Here is an 18,751-nt window from a genome sequence, read left to right on the forward strand (position 1 = left end):
ATTCATTTTTATTTTGACTTTTATATTTTACTTGATTCATCAGTAGCCTCTCAGTGACTTGCGTAATGAATACCTCCCCCTGTGGATAAAGCGAGCACACCCAAGTGTGCACAGAAACGGTGGTCATCCTGCGGGAGAGAGCTAGGGGCAGTGTTCCTCGTTGCCTTCCCCCTTTTCTGCACGCACCGGAAATTTCCTGTGCGTGCACACTGGGCTCCCAGGTGGTGCTGGTGGTGAAGAACCTGCTCACCGGTGCAGGGAGGCATGCGTTCCGTCCCTGGGTCGGGAAGGTCCCCTGGACAAGGAAATGGCAACCCACCCCAGTGTTCTTGCCTGGGGAGTCCCATGGACAGCGGAGCCTGGTGGGCTATGGTCCACGGGCACCACTGAGCGCACGTGTTCCAGGCACAGGCGAAAGGCGTCCGGCAGGGGTCTGCTTTGTGACCTCAGTGCTCCAGACGTTCCGTGAACTGTCCCATGAACCTCAGTTTGGCCAGGTTCACAGAGAAGGCGATGGCACCCCACTCCAGTACTCTTGCCTGGAAAATCCCATGGACGCAGGAGCCTGGTAGGCTGCAGTCCATGGGGTCGCTAAGAGTCGGACACGACTGAGCGACTTCACTTTCACTTTTCACTTTCATGCATTGGAGAAGGACGTGACAACCCACTCCAGTGTTCTTGCTTGGAGAATCCTGGGGATGGGGGAGCCTGGTGGGCTGCCGTCTATGGGGTCGCACAGAGTTGGACACGACTGAAGCGACTTAGCAGCAGCAGCAGTAGCAGTGTTATGTGGAGAGGGAAGGCAGGGAACTGGCAAATAAAACGTATTTCTTAAAGTCATTAAAAATAGTATGCCTAGCGTTAATATTATTCACTTAGGCCCAGAATAGCAGAGGGTGGAACCATGGCCGTGGGCTTTGGGTCATATTTACGCAGCACTTATCTGTGTGGCCTCTGCGTGCATCTCGGCAGCGTTAGCCGAGGTGATAACGGCATAAGAGAGCATCTGCTGCTAGGTTACTGCTGCCAGATGTTCCTGGCGTGTCCTTATGGTCTCAATCGGAAGGGTATTTAGGGGAATTGTTTTGGTATTGGTGGTACTTGCCTTAAGAAATTCTTGAGCCATAACAGGAGGCCTCCCTTTCTACCCTCTTTGTATGGTGACATGAAAGAATACTTTTGATGGCTGTGGCAAAGGGTTCCCTTTGAAGTCTGTTCAGACACTAAGCCTTGACCAGAATGAATGGATCCATCACCAGGTTCACTTGGGGACAGAGGTCTGGGTTGAGATTGAGTTGAATCCACTTTCAACAAGACTGATAACCTTAAACTTAAAGCAAAAGCGCCTCGGGAAGCCAGATGGATCACATTGTGGCCTAACCTTTGGTTCAGAGCCTTTGTTACTCATCAGGAGTCTTTCCCAGAGTCCTGGGAGCCCAGAGAGCTGGTTTTTCAGGTTTCCTTCTTACTGTTTTCATCCTTACAAGGAGCGTCCTTCTCCTCATCCTCTCCTTCCTTTCTTCATCATCTTTGCCTCATTCTCCTGCAATGGTATGGTTGGAATAATCTTGTAATCCTTCTCCATGCTCTCACCTTCCCCAGGAAGTAAAGACACATCCCACATGGATTTATCATCTTCTTCTCTGGGCAGGGGAGGGGAAAGGAGCAGTGGGTGAACTGTTTAACCCAAATAGTCAGATAGCCAGTGGATGGAGCTCTGTTCCTGGTGAGGATATGTCGATGGCGGCCACATCAGCATATCCTCGCTGCCAAGTGGGTCCAACTTCCGTTGAGTCACAGATTGCTCCTGCGTTGGGTGGGAGCACAGACTTGTATCAAGATGAGTAAGTTGGAAGTTACAGTTTGATTGACAGAAGGCTTTGCCAGTTGATTAGCATGAAGGAAGAGAGCACCTTTTTAGAAGAGAGAAAGCAGAAAAAAGTATTTCCTGAGGCTCTGGGCTCTGTTAGAAAAGGCAGGAAGCTGATGGCTGTCCAGGGAAAGGGTCATTGAATCTTGGCTTAAAAACTTGGACCGAGTTCATTTTCCTTTTTGTTTTGTTTTGTTTTTGTTTGTTCATCTGTTTTTTGTTTGTTTGTTTCTGTCTTTTCTCTGAAGACTGAAATCGGAAATGAGAAGATATGGTTGTACTCAGCGTAGCAAGGTGGCTGGGAATTATAAATGAACTCATCAACGAGTAAGAAGGTTTTTAAAAGGAAGAGGGATTGTTTTCAACCTGACCTGAAATTGAAGTGGTGGTGGAGCAGGGATGGGGGCTCGCTGGGATGGCCCATCACTTTGTGCCTCAGCCTGCCAAGTGGAGTCGAGAATCCCTGGGCACCTGGCAGGCAGCACGCCCACCCTCACACCTCCTCTGTCAGGCCTGATTTGTGCCATCTCTACTTTTGTGGACATTTTTCTGATATTCCCCCTATCTTTTTTTTTTTTTTTTTGAATGTTATAGAGGATTTTTCTTTTTTTTTTTTTTCTGATATTCCCCCTATCTTTTAAGTCATAATGTCTTCAGGCTCTGTGAGCCTTGTCAGTAACAATTAAGGGAATCCAGAATTTTGACTTGAAGAAAAATGACTTGAAGTCTAATCCAGAAGAGACTTCTTTGGCCAGGTAGAAAAGCTTGACATTATCATGCAGCAGTTATCGTGCATTATCATGCTAATTATTAAGTACTAGAAGGATCTGGTTTTTAGTTTGTATATGTGTTCTGAGACGAAATGATTCCAGTAGGTGATCATATAATAAGAAAGATTTGGTTTTTGTCTCCTTTCAAGAACTCAAGTGATCAATTGGATCTGACTCCAGGTGTAGAAGTATCTTTTCTTAAAGGGCAAATCCAGTCACTTAAAAATTTACATACAGCAAAATTCACTTTTTCTGGTGTACAGCTGAATGAGGTTTTACACATGCTCGGGGGTTTATGCCACCAGCCCAGCCAGGATACAGTATAACCCCAGCTCTCCAGCAATTACCCTTGCGCTGCCCCTTGGCTTTCAGATGCTCCCTCCATCCTTTGCTGTCTGAGCAAAGTAGTCTCTAAGCCCCAGACGTCGTGGTAGAGCCTGGAAATCTCACTAGCTAAGGGGGCTTAAGCACAACCTTTGACCTGTAAGTAGCTTATGCTGTCCCATGGGTGATTTCTAGCAAGCCAGACTACAATACAAAGACGTGGGGGAAAATCTGAGCAGGCACAGCAACAGCTACACATTGTAGGGAAAGGAGATGTCACCAAAGTCGTCCAGCCAAGTGAACAGCCAAATAACAACAGACCTCTGGGGGTGGGAGTACCAGTAACCAGAGTTGCTACAATATAAGTTGTCCTTTGTAAAATGTCCATTTTTCAAGAAAAAATTATGAGACATGTTAGAGAAACCGAAAAGTGTGATACATACACAGGAAAAGTAAGCAGACAGGAGAGACTGCTTTTGAGGGGCCCATTTATTGAACTTAGCAGACAGAGACTTCAGAGCAGCTATTATTATATTATCTTAGTTCAAAATCTAAAATAAACTATTCTGAAAGAATTCAAGGAAAATTGGTGGCAGTGACTCATCAAATAGAGACTATCCTTAAAAGAGATAGAAATGAAAAAAAAAAAGAACCAAATGTAGTTATGACACCAAAAGCAAAAGTAAGGATAGATAAATTGGACTACAGCAAAATTAAAAGTTTCTGCAAAGGACACAAGCAATAGAGTGAAAAGCCAACCTACAGAATGGGGGAAAATATTTGTAAATCATATATCTGATAAGGGGCTAGTATCCACAATATACATATATGAAGAACTCCTACAACTTAAACAACAGAAAAATAAACTGATTCAAAACTGCGCAGAGGACTTAAATAGACATTTCTCCATACAGATGGCTAGCAAGCACATAAAAAGATGTACCAACAGTAATCACTAGAAAAGTGAAAATCAAACCCACAGTGAGATATCACCTCATGTCCATTAGGATGACTTCTCCTGAAAAATAATAACAGAGAAAACAGCATGTGGAGAAACTAGAACTTTTGTGCACTGTTGGTGGGAATGTAAAATGGTGTAGCTGCTGCCTGAAAAAATTAACAGATTCATCATCTGACCCAGCAATTCTGCTTCTGGTTGTATACCCAGAAGAACTGAAAGCAGGGACTCCAAGAGATATTTGTACACCGTTTTAATAGTATTATTATTCACAATAGCCATAAAGTAGAAGCAACCCAGAAGTCCATCAGCAGATGAATGGATACGTAAGATATGGTCCATACATACAATGGACTGTTATTCAGCCTAAAAATAAAAGGGAATTCTGACACGTTGCAACAAGGATGAACTTTGAAGATATTATGCTAAGTGAAGTAAGACACTCACAAAAAGACAAATAGTGTATGATTTCACTCATGTGATGCACTTAGAACAGTCAGATTCACAGAGACTGAAGAATGGAAAATTACTGTCTAATGGGTACAGAGTTTCAGTTTTGTAAGATAAGTTCTATAGGTGGATGGTTGTGATGTTTACACAATGATGTGAAAGTACTTAATGTCACTGAACTATACACTTAAAAATAGTTAAATGGTAAATTCTATGCTTATTTTAATCACACTTAAAACTTTTTTTTTTTTAATGGCAATTTTGGAGTTGAAAAGTACAGTAACCAAAATGAAAAACTCATCAGGAGCCTCCACAGTAGATTTGCATTTTCGGAAGAGAGAAGCAGCGAATTTGAAGATGGAGTGGTAGAAGTTACATAGTCTGAAGAACTGAAAGAAAAAAGGAATGAGGGAAAATGAACAGAGTCTCAGAAAAACATGGGCCACTATGAAGAGTCCCAGCAGGAATACCAGAAGCAGAAGCGAGAGAAAGGGCAGAAAAACACTGTCAAAGAAGCCGTGGCTGGCACATCCCCAAAGCTGATGAGAGACAGTATCTGCACACCCAGAGTGCTTAACAAATGCCCATTAGGATGAACACAGAGAGATCCACACCCAGGCATATTGCAGTCAAAATGCTGAAAGATGAAGAGAAAGTGGGAATGCAGAGAGGCGGACGTGACTCAGGGCGTCTGGGGGAAGCCCAGGGACTCTCACAGCAGTGGCGGCCAGGCAGCAGTGAGAGAGCCCAGGAAAGTGCTAAGAGAAGCCTGTGTCCTGGGGAGCTGTCTTTCTAAACAGGAGCATCAGCGAGTAAATAAAGACTGGGAGAATGCCCTGCTGGCAGGTCCGCCTTCCGAGAAATACTAAAACAAATTCGGTTCAGTAGGCTGAAAGGAAGCGACACCAGACAGCAATTGGAATACACCCAGGAGCTGCAGTAAAGGTGCCGAAGTAGGTGATGATAAAAGACAGTATGTGTTGCTTTCTATTCTCTTAACTGATTTCATACATCATGGAAGAGCAGCTTATATCTGGTGGCTTTCTGGTTATTATAAGAAAGCTCCGTATGTTCACATACAAGCGCCTTCCTAGCTCTAAGTTTTCTAAAAGAAACAGACAAACGGAGCTACTGACTTGCCCTGGGAAGTTTCTATCTTAACCGTACATGAGGAATGAAGCAACAGGAGCACTCTCAGAATCGGGAAATCATTTTCAAAGGCATCTTATAAACTGTCCTTTTTTAAAAACTTCTGTCTCTATGGTTTTTTGAAGGTGATATCAAGCAAATGCTTATGGTTTCTTCATTTAATTGTTGTTGTTTAGTCACTACGTTGTGTCCGACTCTTTGGACTGTACCCTGCCAGACTCCTCTGTCCATCGAATTTCCCAGACAAGAATACTGGAGTGGGTAGTTGTTTTGTTTTCCAGGGGATCTTTCCAACCCAGGGATCGAAGCCATGTGTCCTGCTTTGGTGGGTCGATTCTTTACTGCTGAGCCACCAGGAAAGCCCCTCTAAATTGAGTTAACAAGACTTTAATTTCATAGTCTCAGAGGTATGAAGAACTGCTGAATTTTCACCTGACTTACCAACCAAATTTATAGACTCACTGCCTTGTTTAGGCTGCTTTACATTACTATTTTGCCCTTACTGGTGGAATTGAATCAAGTTTGTTGCCTTCTGATGAGGTACTTCAGAGACTTGAATGGACTTTGCTCCCTTGAAGAGAGAAAAAGTCCAACTAAGTCATTTTAATATTTATTTATTCGTCCTCTCTTGCTTCTGCCTAAGAACTATTGCTTAAGAACCTCTGGGATGAAGATAAGAAACACGGGGCTGTAAACTGAGCATGGATAATAGTTAAGATAATAGTCTTCATTTGTCAACTCTTCCGTTTATAGTAATGTTCCAGTAATGGAAATAATATGTAGTGGTAGCAGGAATCAATGTTCTATAAGTCTCATTCACATTTTTATTGAACCTGCATTATACTCGGAGTAAAATTGGCAAATACATATGTAAGAAGCAAGATGTCTATTTATACACACAGTTCCATTTTCAACCGTGGCTGAAGGGAAAGTATTTCCCTAATATAGCTCCTGGGACTTGGCCAAGCAGCCCAACACTTCAGGGCACAGAATAGGAACAAGTGAGCCTTAGGTTTGCCAGTTGATAGAAAGGATATTAAGTGATGTGCTCCTGAAAGCAAATCTGTTTTTGGTTACGAGTGAACAAAAACAGGTGACCTAGAATATTTGGAAGGAATCTGTGTCTATAGTGCATACGGAAAGGGAAAGATGTTCAGAGGCCGTTTCTGTCTGGGAGTAGAAATAGATAATATAAGGCTCAGCTGTTCTTGTCCTTGGGTTTCAAGCAGTATTGCACTTAAAACACTCTGGCAAGGTGGTCGCAACCTATTTTTCAAATCTCCACTGCAGGTAATTCCACATTTCCGGTGGGAGCTCATTTTGCTGTGCGGCAACACACTGAGTTACAAAGTTTTCTCCTCCTATCTGAGTGTAGCTTTTCTTATTAATGATGAAAGACTGCTGTATCTCCAATTAGATAAAGAGGGGCTGATACTATATTTTCTCTTGATAGCCTTTTCATGGCAAATAAATGAGGAAACAATGGAAACAGTGACAGACTTAATTTTCTTGGACTCACAAATCACTGCAGATGGTAACTGCGGCCATGAAATTAAAAGACGCTTGCTCCTTGGAAGAAAAGCTATGCCCAACCTAGAAAGCATATTAAAAAGCAGAGACATTACTTTGCCAGCAAAAGTTTGTCTAGCCAAAGCTATGGTTTTTCCAGTAGTCATGTATGGATGTGACAGTTGGACCATAAAGCAAGCTGAGAGCTGAAGAACTGATGCTTTTGAACTGTGGTGTTAGATTAGACTCCTGAGAGTCCCTTGGACTGCAAGGAGATCCAACCAGTCCATCCTAAAGGAAATCAGTCCTGAATATTCATTGGAAGGACTGATGCTGAAGCTGAAACTCCAATCCTTCGGCCACCTGACGTGAAGAACAGACTCATTGGAAAAGACCCTGATGCTGGGAAAGATTGAAGGCGGGAGAAGAGGACGACAGAGGATGAGATGGTTGGATGGCATCACCAACTCGATGGACATGAGTTTGAGCAAGCTTGGGGAGTTGGTGATGGACATGGAAGCCTGGCATGCTGCAGTTCATGGGGTCTCAATGAGTTAGACACGCCTGAGCAACTGAACTGAAATGAGCCTTTACGTGGACTCACTGAATTATCCATTTAAAGTGGAAACAACAGATAAAAGCTTTCTTACTTTAACCCATCACTCAGTCAAATCCCATTTGAACACAAGGCAGTCTCACTTACACCTCCCGAGGCGATCTTTCAGTTTTTAAGAAATATTTTTCATGTAAGTCATGTAGGACCTCCTAGATCTTTCCTTCTATAGGTCAGATCATCTCAATTCTTTTAACTCTATCTCATTTGAATGAATTTTGCTTTTATTTCTTTATCCTTTAAAAAAGATATGTTCTTATTTACAAGGTTTAGCCAGCGCCTTCCCAGAGAGCAAAAGGCTGTGTGGAAAACATCTAAATAACACAAATGCTTTATAAGCCCAGAAGAAATTTAAATGTCAGAATGACAGGAATGCAGAGGGAGACTGACTGTACCAGGAATGAGGGCTGAGCCCACAGGCTCTGCAGTGGAAACTGTTGCTGGGGGACGAGAAGAAGTGGGTTCACGTTGCATAAACTCATGAAGGCTGCTGACTGCACGGCTCAAGAGAGGGTCAGAGCTTTCCACCCGCTTTCCCCACAGGACAATCCTGTGGTTCATGGTTCCAAGCTAAACTGCCTCTTCCCGGCCCTGTGGTCTCTGGATGATGCGCAGGACTCAAGACGTCATCGAACCTTGAAAACATTCCAGGATGCAGGCTCTGCAGCATTCCTGGTTATCCGCTGTCTTTGTCACACTCTCTTTGTCACATCGACTCTGCCCTCCGTTCCCTGCGGAGGCCAGGACTTCAAGGCATCCCAGCTCCAGGGCAGAAGCCAGTGTCACTGAGAAGGTCTGATGGATACCTCCCCAGGGCATCACTTGCGCTGCTTTCCTCGGGGCACCTCCTGTGGAGTGAGTGGGTCATCACAACCTGCACTTCCAGTGAGGACAGTCACATCTTCAAAAGGACCAAAATCAGAATAGACGACTTCTGAAGTCCCTGGGTGTTCATTGAAAGCACTGATGCCGAAGCTGAAACTCCAGTAGTTTGGCCACCTGATGCGAGGAGCTGACTCACTGGAAAAGGCTGTGATGCTGGGAAAGATTGAGAGCAGGAGGAGAAGGGGACGCCAGAGATGAGATGGTTGGATGGCATCACTGACTCGATGGACATGATTTGGGTAAACTCCAGGAGTTGGTGATGGACATGGAGGCCTGGCCTGCTGCAGTCCATGGGGTAGCAAAGAGTCGGACACGACTGAGCGACTGAACTGAACTAAGTACCTTCAGACTCGAATGTTCTCTAAGTCTCTGAACCAAGGTAGGCTAAAATAGTTAATCACATAGGTACCCTCAAATATTGTGAAGTACTTGGACCATCAGGACAGTTTCTTATTCTTGGGTGAAGTTCAGTCCTGGCAGCCAGAACCTCCAGAGACTCATCAGGAAGGTGAGAGAAGAGACCAGAGAGGGAACAGGTGTGACCGAGGAGGGACCTTCAGACTCCCATACACGGGAGGCCCCAGACCACGCAGAGACCCGTGCCCCCAGGGCTCAGGCGGGAATGGAGAGACGGCCCTGAGAGTGAGAAACAGACAAGAGAAATCAAGAGAACAGAACTGTTCATACAGCTCAAGTCGTGGGTTGTAAGGAAGAAAGAAATCTCAGAGGCCGAAAAACAGGCAGATTCATATGAAATTCATTTTGTTTACTAGGAAAAACTAAGCTTATTTTGGTGTTACATTCCTAACCTGGGCGGGGGGAAATGTTCTTTTCTTTGTACTGTTTTGTAGGCATTTTTTTCAATAATACAAGTAGTAATTGCTCATGGTAGAAAATTTTAGTAATAAAAAAAAATGTAAAGAACCCCCGGAGTTGCTCTAAACTTGGGCCTGTGTCTTCAGTCCCATGACTGGTGCATTCTTCAGCACAGCTGCAGTGTGGCCTAGGCCATTGTGTGAACTCCTTTTTCACTCAGCATTATTACTGTGTTCCATTGTCATGCAAAGCTCTCACGTTACACCATTTTAGTGACTACATAAAACTTCATCTTTAGAAGTCAGCCGTGCCTCCTCAGCCGTTCTCCTGTCTGGCTGAGGAAAATTAGGCGGTCTCCTGTTTTCTCACGATGGTAATAGATGACACTGGATTAAACATCTTTGTACACGAGTGTTTATTCACATTTCATATTATTGGTTTTTTTAACCATTGAGAGTCACGTCATAAAGAACACCCGTTCCCCGCCTGAGTCCTCCTTGTTCCAGGTAGAGGACCTGGCTGGCCCCGCCTCTGGCCCAGCCTGGCAAGTGTGCGAGCACCATTCCACGTGCGAAACCAAACACTGTCACTCGGAACTGTGTAAATCACTTCTGACTGTACTTACGGGGGATGACATTACAGGACTGACTTTAGAACTTGGTGTCGGAGTTGCAAACAAGGTGACACTTTTATGATCTCATCCGCTCGTTTACTGGAACTGACCTCCCAGAAACTTCGGTACGCGAGATGTCCACAAATCCGCTCGTTTACTGGAACTGACCTCCCAGAAACTTCGGTACGCGAGATGTCCACAAATTTAGACGTCACGCATCTCCAGCCCGTGGCCCTCCACAGATGTGATTTTCAGCCGAAATGGCTTGTATTTGCCCTGACCTCTGTTTGGCTCCTGTGGAAGGGATGGAGACTTGTCTCCACGGGACGACCCGTGCTCTTTTCTCTGTAGAAACGCTCGATGCCCATCCTGAAGGGCGGTCAGTGGGTGATCCTGGCTGTGGGCCTTCCTCTCTCATCTCTGACCTCAGAAAAGCTGTGTCCGAGTCCCTTTCTGGAGGACTTCCCTGGGATGCAGCCCCTCCTCGGGTCTCGTTAGCTCTCTGCTTCTCGATGCCACTGCTTGGAGCGAGGATGACGGCTTGCCCCTGACTCTGGTCGCACTGGCTGGTTGCACTGCGTTTAGCTGGAATGTTCCTTCTTTCCTTGCTGCTCTTTCTTTTTTTTTTTTTTTTTTTAAACTGTTTAGCTTTTATACTTCATCTCAGCTGGACGGTGTGGCAGGAAGGGAAAATACCAAATCTGAATTGTATTGTTTTCTTTTCATCCCCCTCAGCTCTGTTGAGGTATAATTGATAAAGTGGTAAGATTGTCATTTAAATATTACAATATGAAGTGCACCCTGTGTTGGTTTTATGTGTTTTTATACATATACATTGCAAAAGAATTCTTCCCTTCTCGTTGATTAACGCATCCATCCCCGCACAGTTAGTTAATGCATCCATCACCACACGTGTTTTTATATTCCAGTGTTATCTTCTAAGCAGCCTCACTGAAGCATAATTTATGTACAGGCAAGCCCACCAGCGGTCAGTGTACAGTTGCGTAAGTTTTGACACACGCATAGTAACACCAACTACTCGCAAGAGAACATAGAGTGTCCTGTGTAGACGTGTGTTTCCATTTCTTTTGAGTCTGCTGGCTTGCACAGGAAGCATATGCTTTAGGGTATGAGAAACCCCCGCGTTCTCTTCCAAAATGGCTTTCCCATTTTGCGTGGATTTTTTTTCCTAGCACTTTTTCGAGTTCTCGTCTCTCTACCCCTTCACCTCCGTCCACCCCTCCAGGCAGTTCCTGAGGCTTACGGTGCATGTCAGTCTTTAGGCAAAGACAAGGCCAGAGTTTGTACAGCAGGAAGAAGAGCAGCCCTCGAGGGAGGTGGGGCCGGGTGAGTGAGGAAGACCCTTCTCGAAGGATTTTGGACGCTTACACTCTTGTTCTCCCTGTGACTGCCCCGATAACCAATAACTTCAAGTTGCTTGCAGCCAACCACGACTTGCAAACACTTTGATAAAAATGGATTTGACTCTGACAATAATTCCAAAAAGTCCATGTGTTATTACTGTCCCCCCTCTGCAGATGATGAAACAAGATTTCTCTGTGGTCACGTCGCGGGTCGGCAGCAGGGCCAGGCTCAGGCCCCAGGCTTCCTGCCCATCGCCCAGGGCTTTCTCTGCCATGCGCGGCCCCTGTGCTGAGCCGGGACCGCACACACCACTGTGCTGTGTGCCCTTCCTCCTGCTTCTCAGATGCGGCGTGGACGTGACTTGCCCAGGGCAGCTGTAGACTGGGGTGGACCGGGGTGACCTGGCCTGGGCTCGTCCCCTCCTGCACGTGGGAGAAACGGGTGCTCCCCTTTAATAGTAGAGAGAAAAGGAGGGGGCAGGGACACACAGGGCTGGGCTGATGTCCAGGCCTCTTCTGTTCCACTTCGCACGTCTAGCGTCGCTGTTACCAGGCTGTGTCTGTGCTCCATCCCCGGCATCCTCCGCCTCCGTCCCCCTGTTCCAGGTGGTCCCTGACCTTCTGATGTTGTTTTCTCCCCCTTCTCTCTCCCTCCTCCCTCCTTGTCCCCTATGCCCCTCGCCCCTCCCTGCCTCCATCAGGAGAGCACCTGTCTGCTCCCCTCCCCGCCTCCATCAGGAGAGCACCCGTCTGCCTGTCTCCAGCGGAGAAGGCAATGGCACCCACTCCAGTACTCCTGCCTGGAAAATCCCATGGACGGAGGAGCCTGGAAGGCTGCAGTCCATGGGGTCACTGAGGGTCGGACACGACTGAAGTGACTTAGCAGCAGCCTATCTCCGGGCGCCTCTGCTCCCAGTGCTGCGTGGCTGATCTGGGAACAGGCCCTTTAAAAGGGAGCTGAGACCTGTTTCAGACCCTTCCTAGTAATACTTCAGTTTTTCATCATCTGTGTGAAAACGTGAAGCTCAGTATTTTCTGTCTTAAATATACTGTTATTTTTGAACTGTTTTTTACCTTTTAAGCCTGTGAAGTCAACGAGCTACTCAAGAAGAATGTTAAGAGACTCTTCATGACAAGGTCTATGTCCTAAAAGGTGAAAAAAACGTTTGTGCTTGCTGCCCTGTTTTCTGCAAGATTCCCAAAGTGAAATCTTCGATTCTGTTGAAATATCACCAGGGGAAAACACTCGTCATCTTTACATCTTATTCGTCAGGCTCACCCGCAGGTAGCAGAGTTACTGGATTTTACATCCTGCCCCTGAAGGGATACCTGTCTCCCCCGCCTCCGTTTTGACCTGTGTCAGAACTCCTGATGCAGTGCAGGCTGCCGGGAGAGCAGGTTTTTTCATTTTCAGAGCGTTGTGTGTGTGAGCTACCTGGGGCCTCAGGAAAGGAGTTGGGAAATTACTTCAGAGCCCCGGGTTTTCTTCGTGGGGACCTGGCTCCTTCCTGTCGTCTGCTGGTGGGAGGGCCTGGCCTGGGTGCAGCCGGGAGCCTTCGGAAAAGATTCTCACAGGCCAGAACGACACAGGGGACCCTCTCCAGGTATCTGCTTCTGAATCAAGCCAGAGGATGGAGGCAACTGTTAATTATGACTCAGCTCATGTCAGTAAATAAGATTAAGCCTCATCAAGTAGGACCTTGCCCTACTTAGGCTGTTTCCTAGCAGACCCAGGAAATAAGACATTTTATAGATTTATTGAATTCCTTTGGCATCACAGGGGCAGGAGAAGGACTTGGGTGAAACGTGACGCTAGCTCAGTCAGCGTCCTTCAGGATCAGAAGTTTTTTGTTTTTTTTTTAAAAAAAAAGCTGAGTTCGAGATTGGCAGGTGAACTGATGGAAATAGGTGTGTACTTGGGGAAAAAGCTGGAAGTCATCTTTGGGATTCTTTTCTGCGTGAGTCTGGGTCCCCGAAGAGCCCACAGCCCACCGCTGTGGACCTGCTCGTCTGGGGCTGGTAGGTGGCAACTGGGGAGATGGTTAGACCCCAGGCCGGCGGGGGGTGGGGGCGCTGGAGCAGACCTTTGCTGGGAGGGTCAAGGGTCTCCTGGGGTGTCAACGTTGGCAGCATTTCAGAGCAGGACCCCCCGATCCAGGCTTCTCTGCGCACCGAAGTTTGTTAAATGCCACAACTCAGCAACATTCCTGTTCTTAAGCAGTGTACAAACCTGACTAGAAATATTCTGAGAATGTTTGTTTTCACGCTTCTGTAAACATTCCGATTCCCAGGGTGGGAGGGAGGGTGTTGGGGAGAGTTGAGTCAACGCTGACAGAGGAAGAGAGTCTGGAAGCCTCCACGCAGGAGCCCTGGGAGCGCAGCTCAGAGCTGAAGGCCCAGGCACCAGGCCGCGCAAGGCAGGCTCTTGTGAACATGACCCGTCGGGGACACAGACCCTACAGACCCTCAGTACTTCTTGCGGGAGTGCGAACTCTCCTCCAGTGCAAGAGGTCGGGGCATCGGAAACCTGGCCATTTAGGGGTTTTCACACTCGGGCAAGGAGAGGGAAGAGGAATGCTTGGTTCCAGCCCCCCGTCACGTCCTGACACTTCTCAGAAAAGCCTCGGAGGAGAGGCAGGAAGAATAAGGCGTTTGCTGAAGGTTTTCTGATCGGCGTCGCCCTGGGCTGAGCATCGCTGCTGAGGAAGAGAGAAGGCGTTTTTGTTGCTGCTCCCACACGCAGAGCCTCTGTCTGCAGGACTGCCGTGAACACCCGTGTGTTTCCATCCACTGCCTCCAGGGTCGCGTCTAGGCGTCCCTGTCCCAGCATGAGTAAATATTTACCTATAGTCTTATTCCGATTTCGGTTTTTATATTTAAATCTTTCACTTGGGGTGAGGTAGGGAATCTCACTTTTATCTTCCTTCCAGATAGCAGCTGGCACGTTGGCCCAGCATCGTTTATTGAATAAGTCGAATTTCCACCCTGATGTGATCAACCACCCTGCCCCCGCTTCAAATTTCTACTTTCAGACCCGAGCCTCCTGGTTGGGCCTCGGCCGCTCTGCATTTGGCCACGTTCTTGACAAGCTACCGCTACCGCTCGCACGGTGGTTTTCCAGCCCGCTGAGGGCTCAGTTTCCGCAGTGCGACCCTCTTTTTCAACGCATCCTGTTGTGTAGTTATTTAAGCACTTCCTTTTGCTCATGTTGGACAAAAATCAATGAAGAAAATCAAAGTGTTGGTACTTGCAATAGGAAGTAGGCTGGGTAAATATCACGCAAGATGGAAATGATTTGGTCTCTTAAAAGGGGCAGGCCTTTCTCCTCGGTCAGGTGCTTCGGAACTTCGGGGTTGAGTGTGAAGGAGAAAACATAGACGTAATTGTGGAGATAAGCTGTCTAAGGTCATGTGAGTGGGAGAGAGAACCTCTGCTTGGAAGTAGTGCTGGGGTACCACAAAGGCTGTGAGAACCCTCAGTCCAAGCAGAGGCGGCCTGAGGGCCTCGCCTTACCCCCTGCGTGTGTCGGTGTCCAGCCATGAGCTGTGCCCAGACCCCACCCTGCCACCTACTGACAAAACCAAGCACAGCGCAGATGGGAGAACACCCTGCCCGGTGACCTCTCAGCCCAGCACTCCTGTCTCCATCCCCACTGACGAGCCAGCACTGCGTCCCAGCGGCATCAGCCACCGGAACCCCTCTTTCCATCCCTCCTCCTCCACTTGTCAGCACCCTGTCCCCGGCTCAGAACACCCATCTACACCTGCGCCGTGCAGGGGCCTCGGAGGCAGTCTCCCCACGTCCCCTCCTGCCTCCATCCTGGCCCCCCTCTGCACTGTGGCCAGGGGCCTCCAGGAAGGGGAGCCTGAGCACGTCAGCACCCCTCTAACAGAGCCCCCCAGTGTTAGCAGGTGGCCACTGGCAGTGTGGTCCAGCCCAGCCTCCATCTCCCCCCTCATGCCACTCCTTCCCAACTGGGAACTGCCTGGAGTGACCCCCCCAGTCCCAGGTTGACAACCCCATCCTGAGGTGGCAGGGAACCCCCTCCTGCTCACACAGACCAGGTGCGCCATCTGCGCTCGTGAGGCTGCACGATGTGGGCCTCCCGCTTTAGCACCTGCCACGCCTGATAGTCTGGCGTGTGTCTGTCGATGAGCATCGGTCTCCCTTCCTGGACCACATCCCACGTCACTCAGCATCTTCCCGGTGACGGGCCCACCAGGGCGCTCAGTAAACAGCATCCCATGCTGTCCTCGTTGGCCTCTGGGCCCCCTGACCTGACCAACGAGGCTTCATCTAGAACTCTTTGTATTTCAAGGTAGAGAATACTGGTCCAGATACTGGTTTGACTTTGTATTTTCATTTATCGACTCAGTGTGGTCTTTTTCCCACGACTCCAGAGTCATGTGGGCGACAAAGCTTAGAAAGTGAGAAGGTGGTCTGGGCACACTTCCTGCTTCGTCCTGGGCCTGTCATGCTGCCAACACGTGTGGTTGCTGCATTTTAGTTGATCATTTTTCCTGAAAAGATGGTTCTATATATTGATTTGCTTTTATGTATTTTAATTTGGAAAGCACGTCACGACAGTATAGAGTCTTGGGAGGAAAGAAAAACTTGAGCTCTACTACTGCTTGTAAGCTCAACCACTGTTACACTGTTAATGAGTCACCTCTGGGTCTTTTATATACCTTTAACATTGCCACAGTCATAGGTACGTAAATTTTGTGTCCTGCTTTTTCCCTCTAAATAACCTTAATGTTGACTGATTGTTATATTTTATATGACATGGTGTATGAGGCTGACTTAGTTCAATAAGCATTTATAGGCATCGTTCTCAATGCTGAGAACCACTCAAGTACACAGATGTAGTACTCTGTGTAATAATAGACCACCACAACCCTGAAGCTTTTCATGACATTTTTCCTTCACGGATGTATTAATTCTGTGACATCATCTCTTCATCCCAGGAAGAAGCCTATGCAAGAGTTTTCTTCCTTTGTCTAATAGCTTCTTTCTTCACTTACTGAGCAAATTGACTAGGGCTTATCCCATGCTGGATGCTAGTCTGTGTGCTGGGGACATGGCTGGGAATCCCCATGCGTGAAGCCAGACGGGTGTGAGTGAGTGAACGAATGAATGAGGTGGTCAGTAGAAGAGGCAAACAGGTGGGTGAGAGAGAGGGATAATGGGATGGGGGGGTGGGGGTGGCACTGCTGTTAGACAAGGTCGGGGCCCGCTCTGGTGGTGACGCCTGGGCAGAAAGGGACTTGGAGCAGGCGGTGAGCTGGCAGAGAAGCTGTCTCTGGCCCGGGGACCAGCAGGTACGAAGGCCCTGAGCTGAGGTAGCTGGCGGTTTTCATACAAGAGGCAGGAGCAAGTGAGGGGAGGAGGTGGGCAGGGCCTGAGGTCAGTGAGCCCAGGCGGGCTTGGGGAATGAGATGAGATCTGGCAGGGGGTGATCTAGGGAGGGAGCCCCGAGCAGATCTGGGGGAAGCCCCAAGGAGATCTATGGAGGAAGCCTGGGGATCGGAGGCCCACCCCCGAGATATTCTCAGGGCTCCACCATATCTCCTTGGAGCTGCCCCCAGATTTCCTTGCAACTCCCCCCACAGATCTCCCTGGGGCTCCCCCCATATTTCCCCAGGGCTTCCCCCAGATCTCCTTGGGACTCCCCCGCAGATCTCCCCAGGGCTCTGCAGGGGAACCCCAAGGACATCTGGAGGGGCCCTGGGGAGACCTGGGGGTGATCGCCCAGGCTGTGCTCAGGCCTCTGGCTATCCCCAGGTGAGGTGGAGGTGGTGCATAGTGCCTTGCTCTCCCTCACGCTCTGACAAGGTGGCTCCACTCCAGTGTCCCCATCCTGCTGGGAAGCCCCTTCAGCTTCCTGCTCCCCCGTCACCCTGTGGACGAGTCACTTCGTGCTCAGACACAGGTTTGGTAAGCTCGGTGTGAAGTGTGTATGTGAGCAGGTGGACAAGGAGCCACACCCCACAGTGTGACAGCCATGTTGGGGTAACCCTGCTCCAAGAAGTTAGGCACGTTCCGTGCATTTGATGAGCTCTGTAACTCTGAATTTCTCATTTCTTTTTTCTTTTGCTCCTCTGTCAGAAATTTTTCCTTCTAAAATAAAGGCCACATATATTCTTCGAATTGTGTAAAAATGTACCCTAGTAGGACTTCCTGTCAGTCTATAATCGTAAAGCATGATTACCCTCTGAAGGTTTAGAATCAACTCTTTTTTGGTGGTGGCAGGGCCAGAAGTTAGCCTGCTTCTACTCTTCTAGCTTTGCTTTATGGTCCGATCAGCCACACGCACGCGAAAGGGAGAGCCCATGAGTTGTCTCCAAACACTTCTTCCTGAAAGAACAGACCGTTGTCGCCCATTCCTCGGGGAGACTAATTCCTTTTGTTTTCTTTCTGACACAGGAGGAGCCCTCACAGCTTCCCCAGGTCAGGAGGGAAAATATGGAATGTGTTTTACCGCTGACTGAACACAACCCAATGAACTGTCCTGACAGTAGTTTGAAAACCAGCAGTTAGCAGTTTGTGCAGCCCTAACATCACCCGGCACTTTCCAGAGCAGACTCACTGTTGACAGGAACTCTCAGCCTCACGCCCCGTAGAACCTCAAGCTCGGCCGATTTCAGAGATTTCCGCACAAGAAAAGCACCCAGCGCCCGGCGTCCACAATGGCGATGGACGAGTACCTGTGGATGGTCATCTTGGGTTTTATCATAGCTTTTATCTTGGCGTTTTCTGTGGGTGCCAATGACGTTGCCAATTCGTTTGGTACCGCCGTGGGCTCGGGCGTGGTGACCTTGAGGCAGGCCTGTATCCTGGCTTCCATCTTCGAAACCACCGGCTCGGTGTTGCTGGGGGCCAAAGTCGGAGAGACCATCCGGAAGGGCATCATTGACGTGAACCTATACAACAACACCGTGGAGACGCTCATGGCCGGGGAGGTCAGTGCCATGGTCGGTAAGTAGCTTCCTCTTCCCACCCGTGCGAATGTGTCCCGACCCACTCCTCTGCCTGACTTCTGTCATACCCATAAATGAGACTTTTGCTTTAACTTTTCAAAAACTGGTTTGATAGTTGCTGTTTTTTTTAAATAAGAGTATAGCTGATTTACAGTTTGTGTTATTTTCAGGTGTATAGTGAAGTAATTCAGCAATATATATATGAAATATGTGTATGTATATTTTTCAGACTTGTTTCTCATTTATTATATCTTATTTGTGCTTTCTGTATGTTATGATTTTGGTCAATGTCCAAATGTCAAACAAGCATTTCTTTCTTGAATGTGTTCAAATAGACTTTGGCTAAGTCAGTGCTTTTCAAAAAGTCCAGAAAAAAAAAGATATTTGTAGCATAGCTCTTTGTCATTTTAAAGCTATTTGAAAGTTCTTAAAGAAAGAACATGTTAAAGT

General features: G+C 47.6%; 1 protein-coding gene across 7 annotated transcripts in view; it reads left to right on the forward strand.

Moving 5' to 3' along the window:
* The window catches only part of SLC20A2 (solute carrier family 20 member 2), a 118,511-nt gene that overhangs the window by 46,170 nt on the left and 53,590 nt on the right, over positions 1-18,751 (forward strand). For 6 of the 7 annotated variants that reach the window (XM_070364200.1, XM_070364201.1, XM_070364198.1 and 3 more), the window contains one exon: positions 17,748-18,299. In XM_070364200.1, the coding sequence (XP_070220301.1) occupies positions 18,011-18,299 (289 nt within the window). In that variant the 5' untranslated portion in view covers positions 17,748-18,010. Of the gene's footprint in view, positions 1-2,118; positions 2,198-17,747; positions 18,300-18,751 lie in introns of all 7 variants that reach the window. The other variant, XM_070364197.1, reaches the window with a different exon arrangement.

Source organism: Bos mutus, chromosome 27 (genome assembly GCF_027580195.1).
Source record: "Bos mutus isolate GX-2022 chromosome 27, NWIPB_WYAK_1.1, whole genome shotgun sequence".
Lineage (NCBI taxonomy): Eukaryota > Metazoa > Chordata > Mammalia > Artiodactyla > Bovidae > Bos > Bos mutus.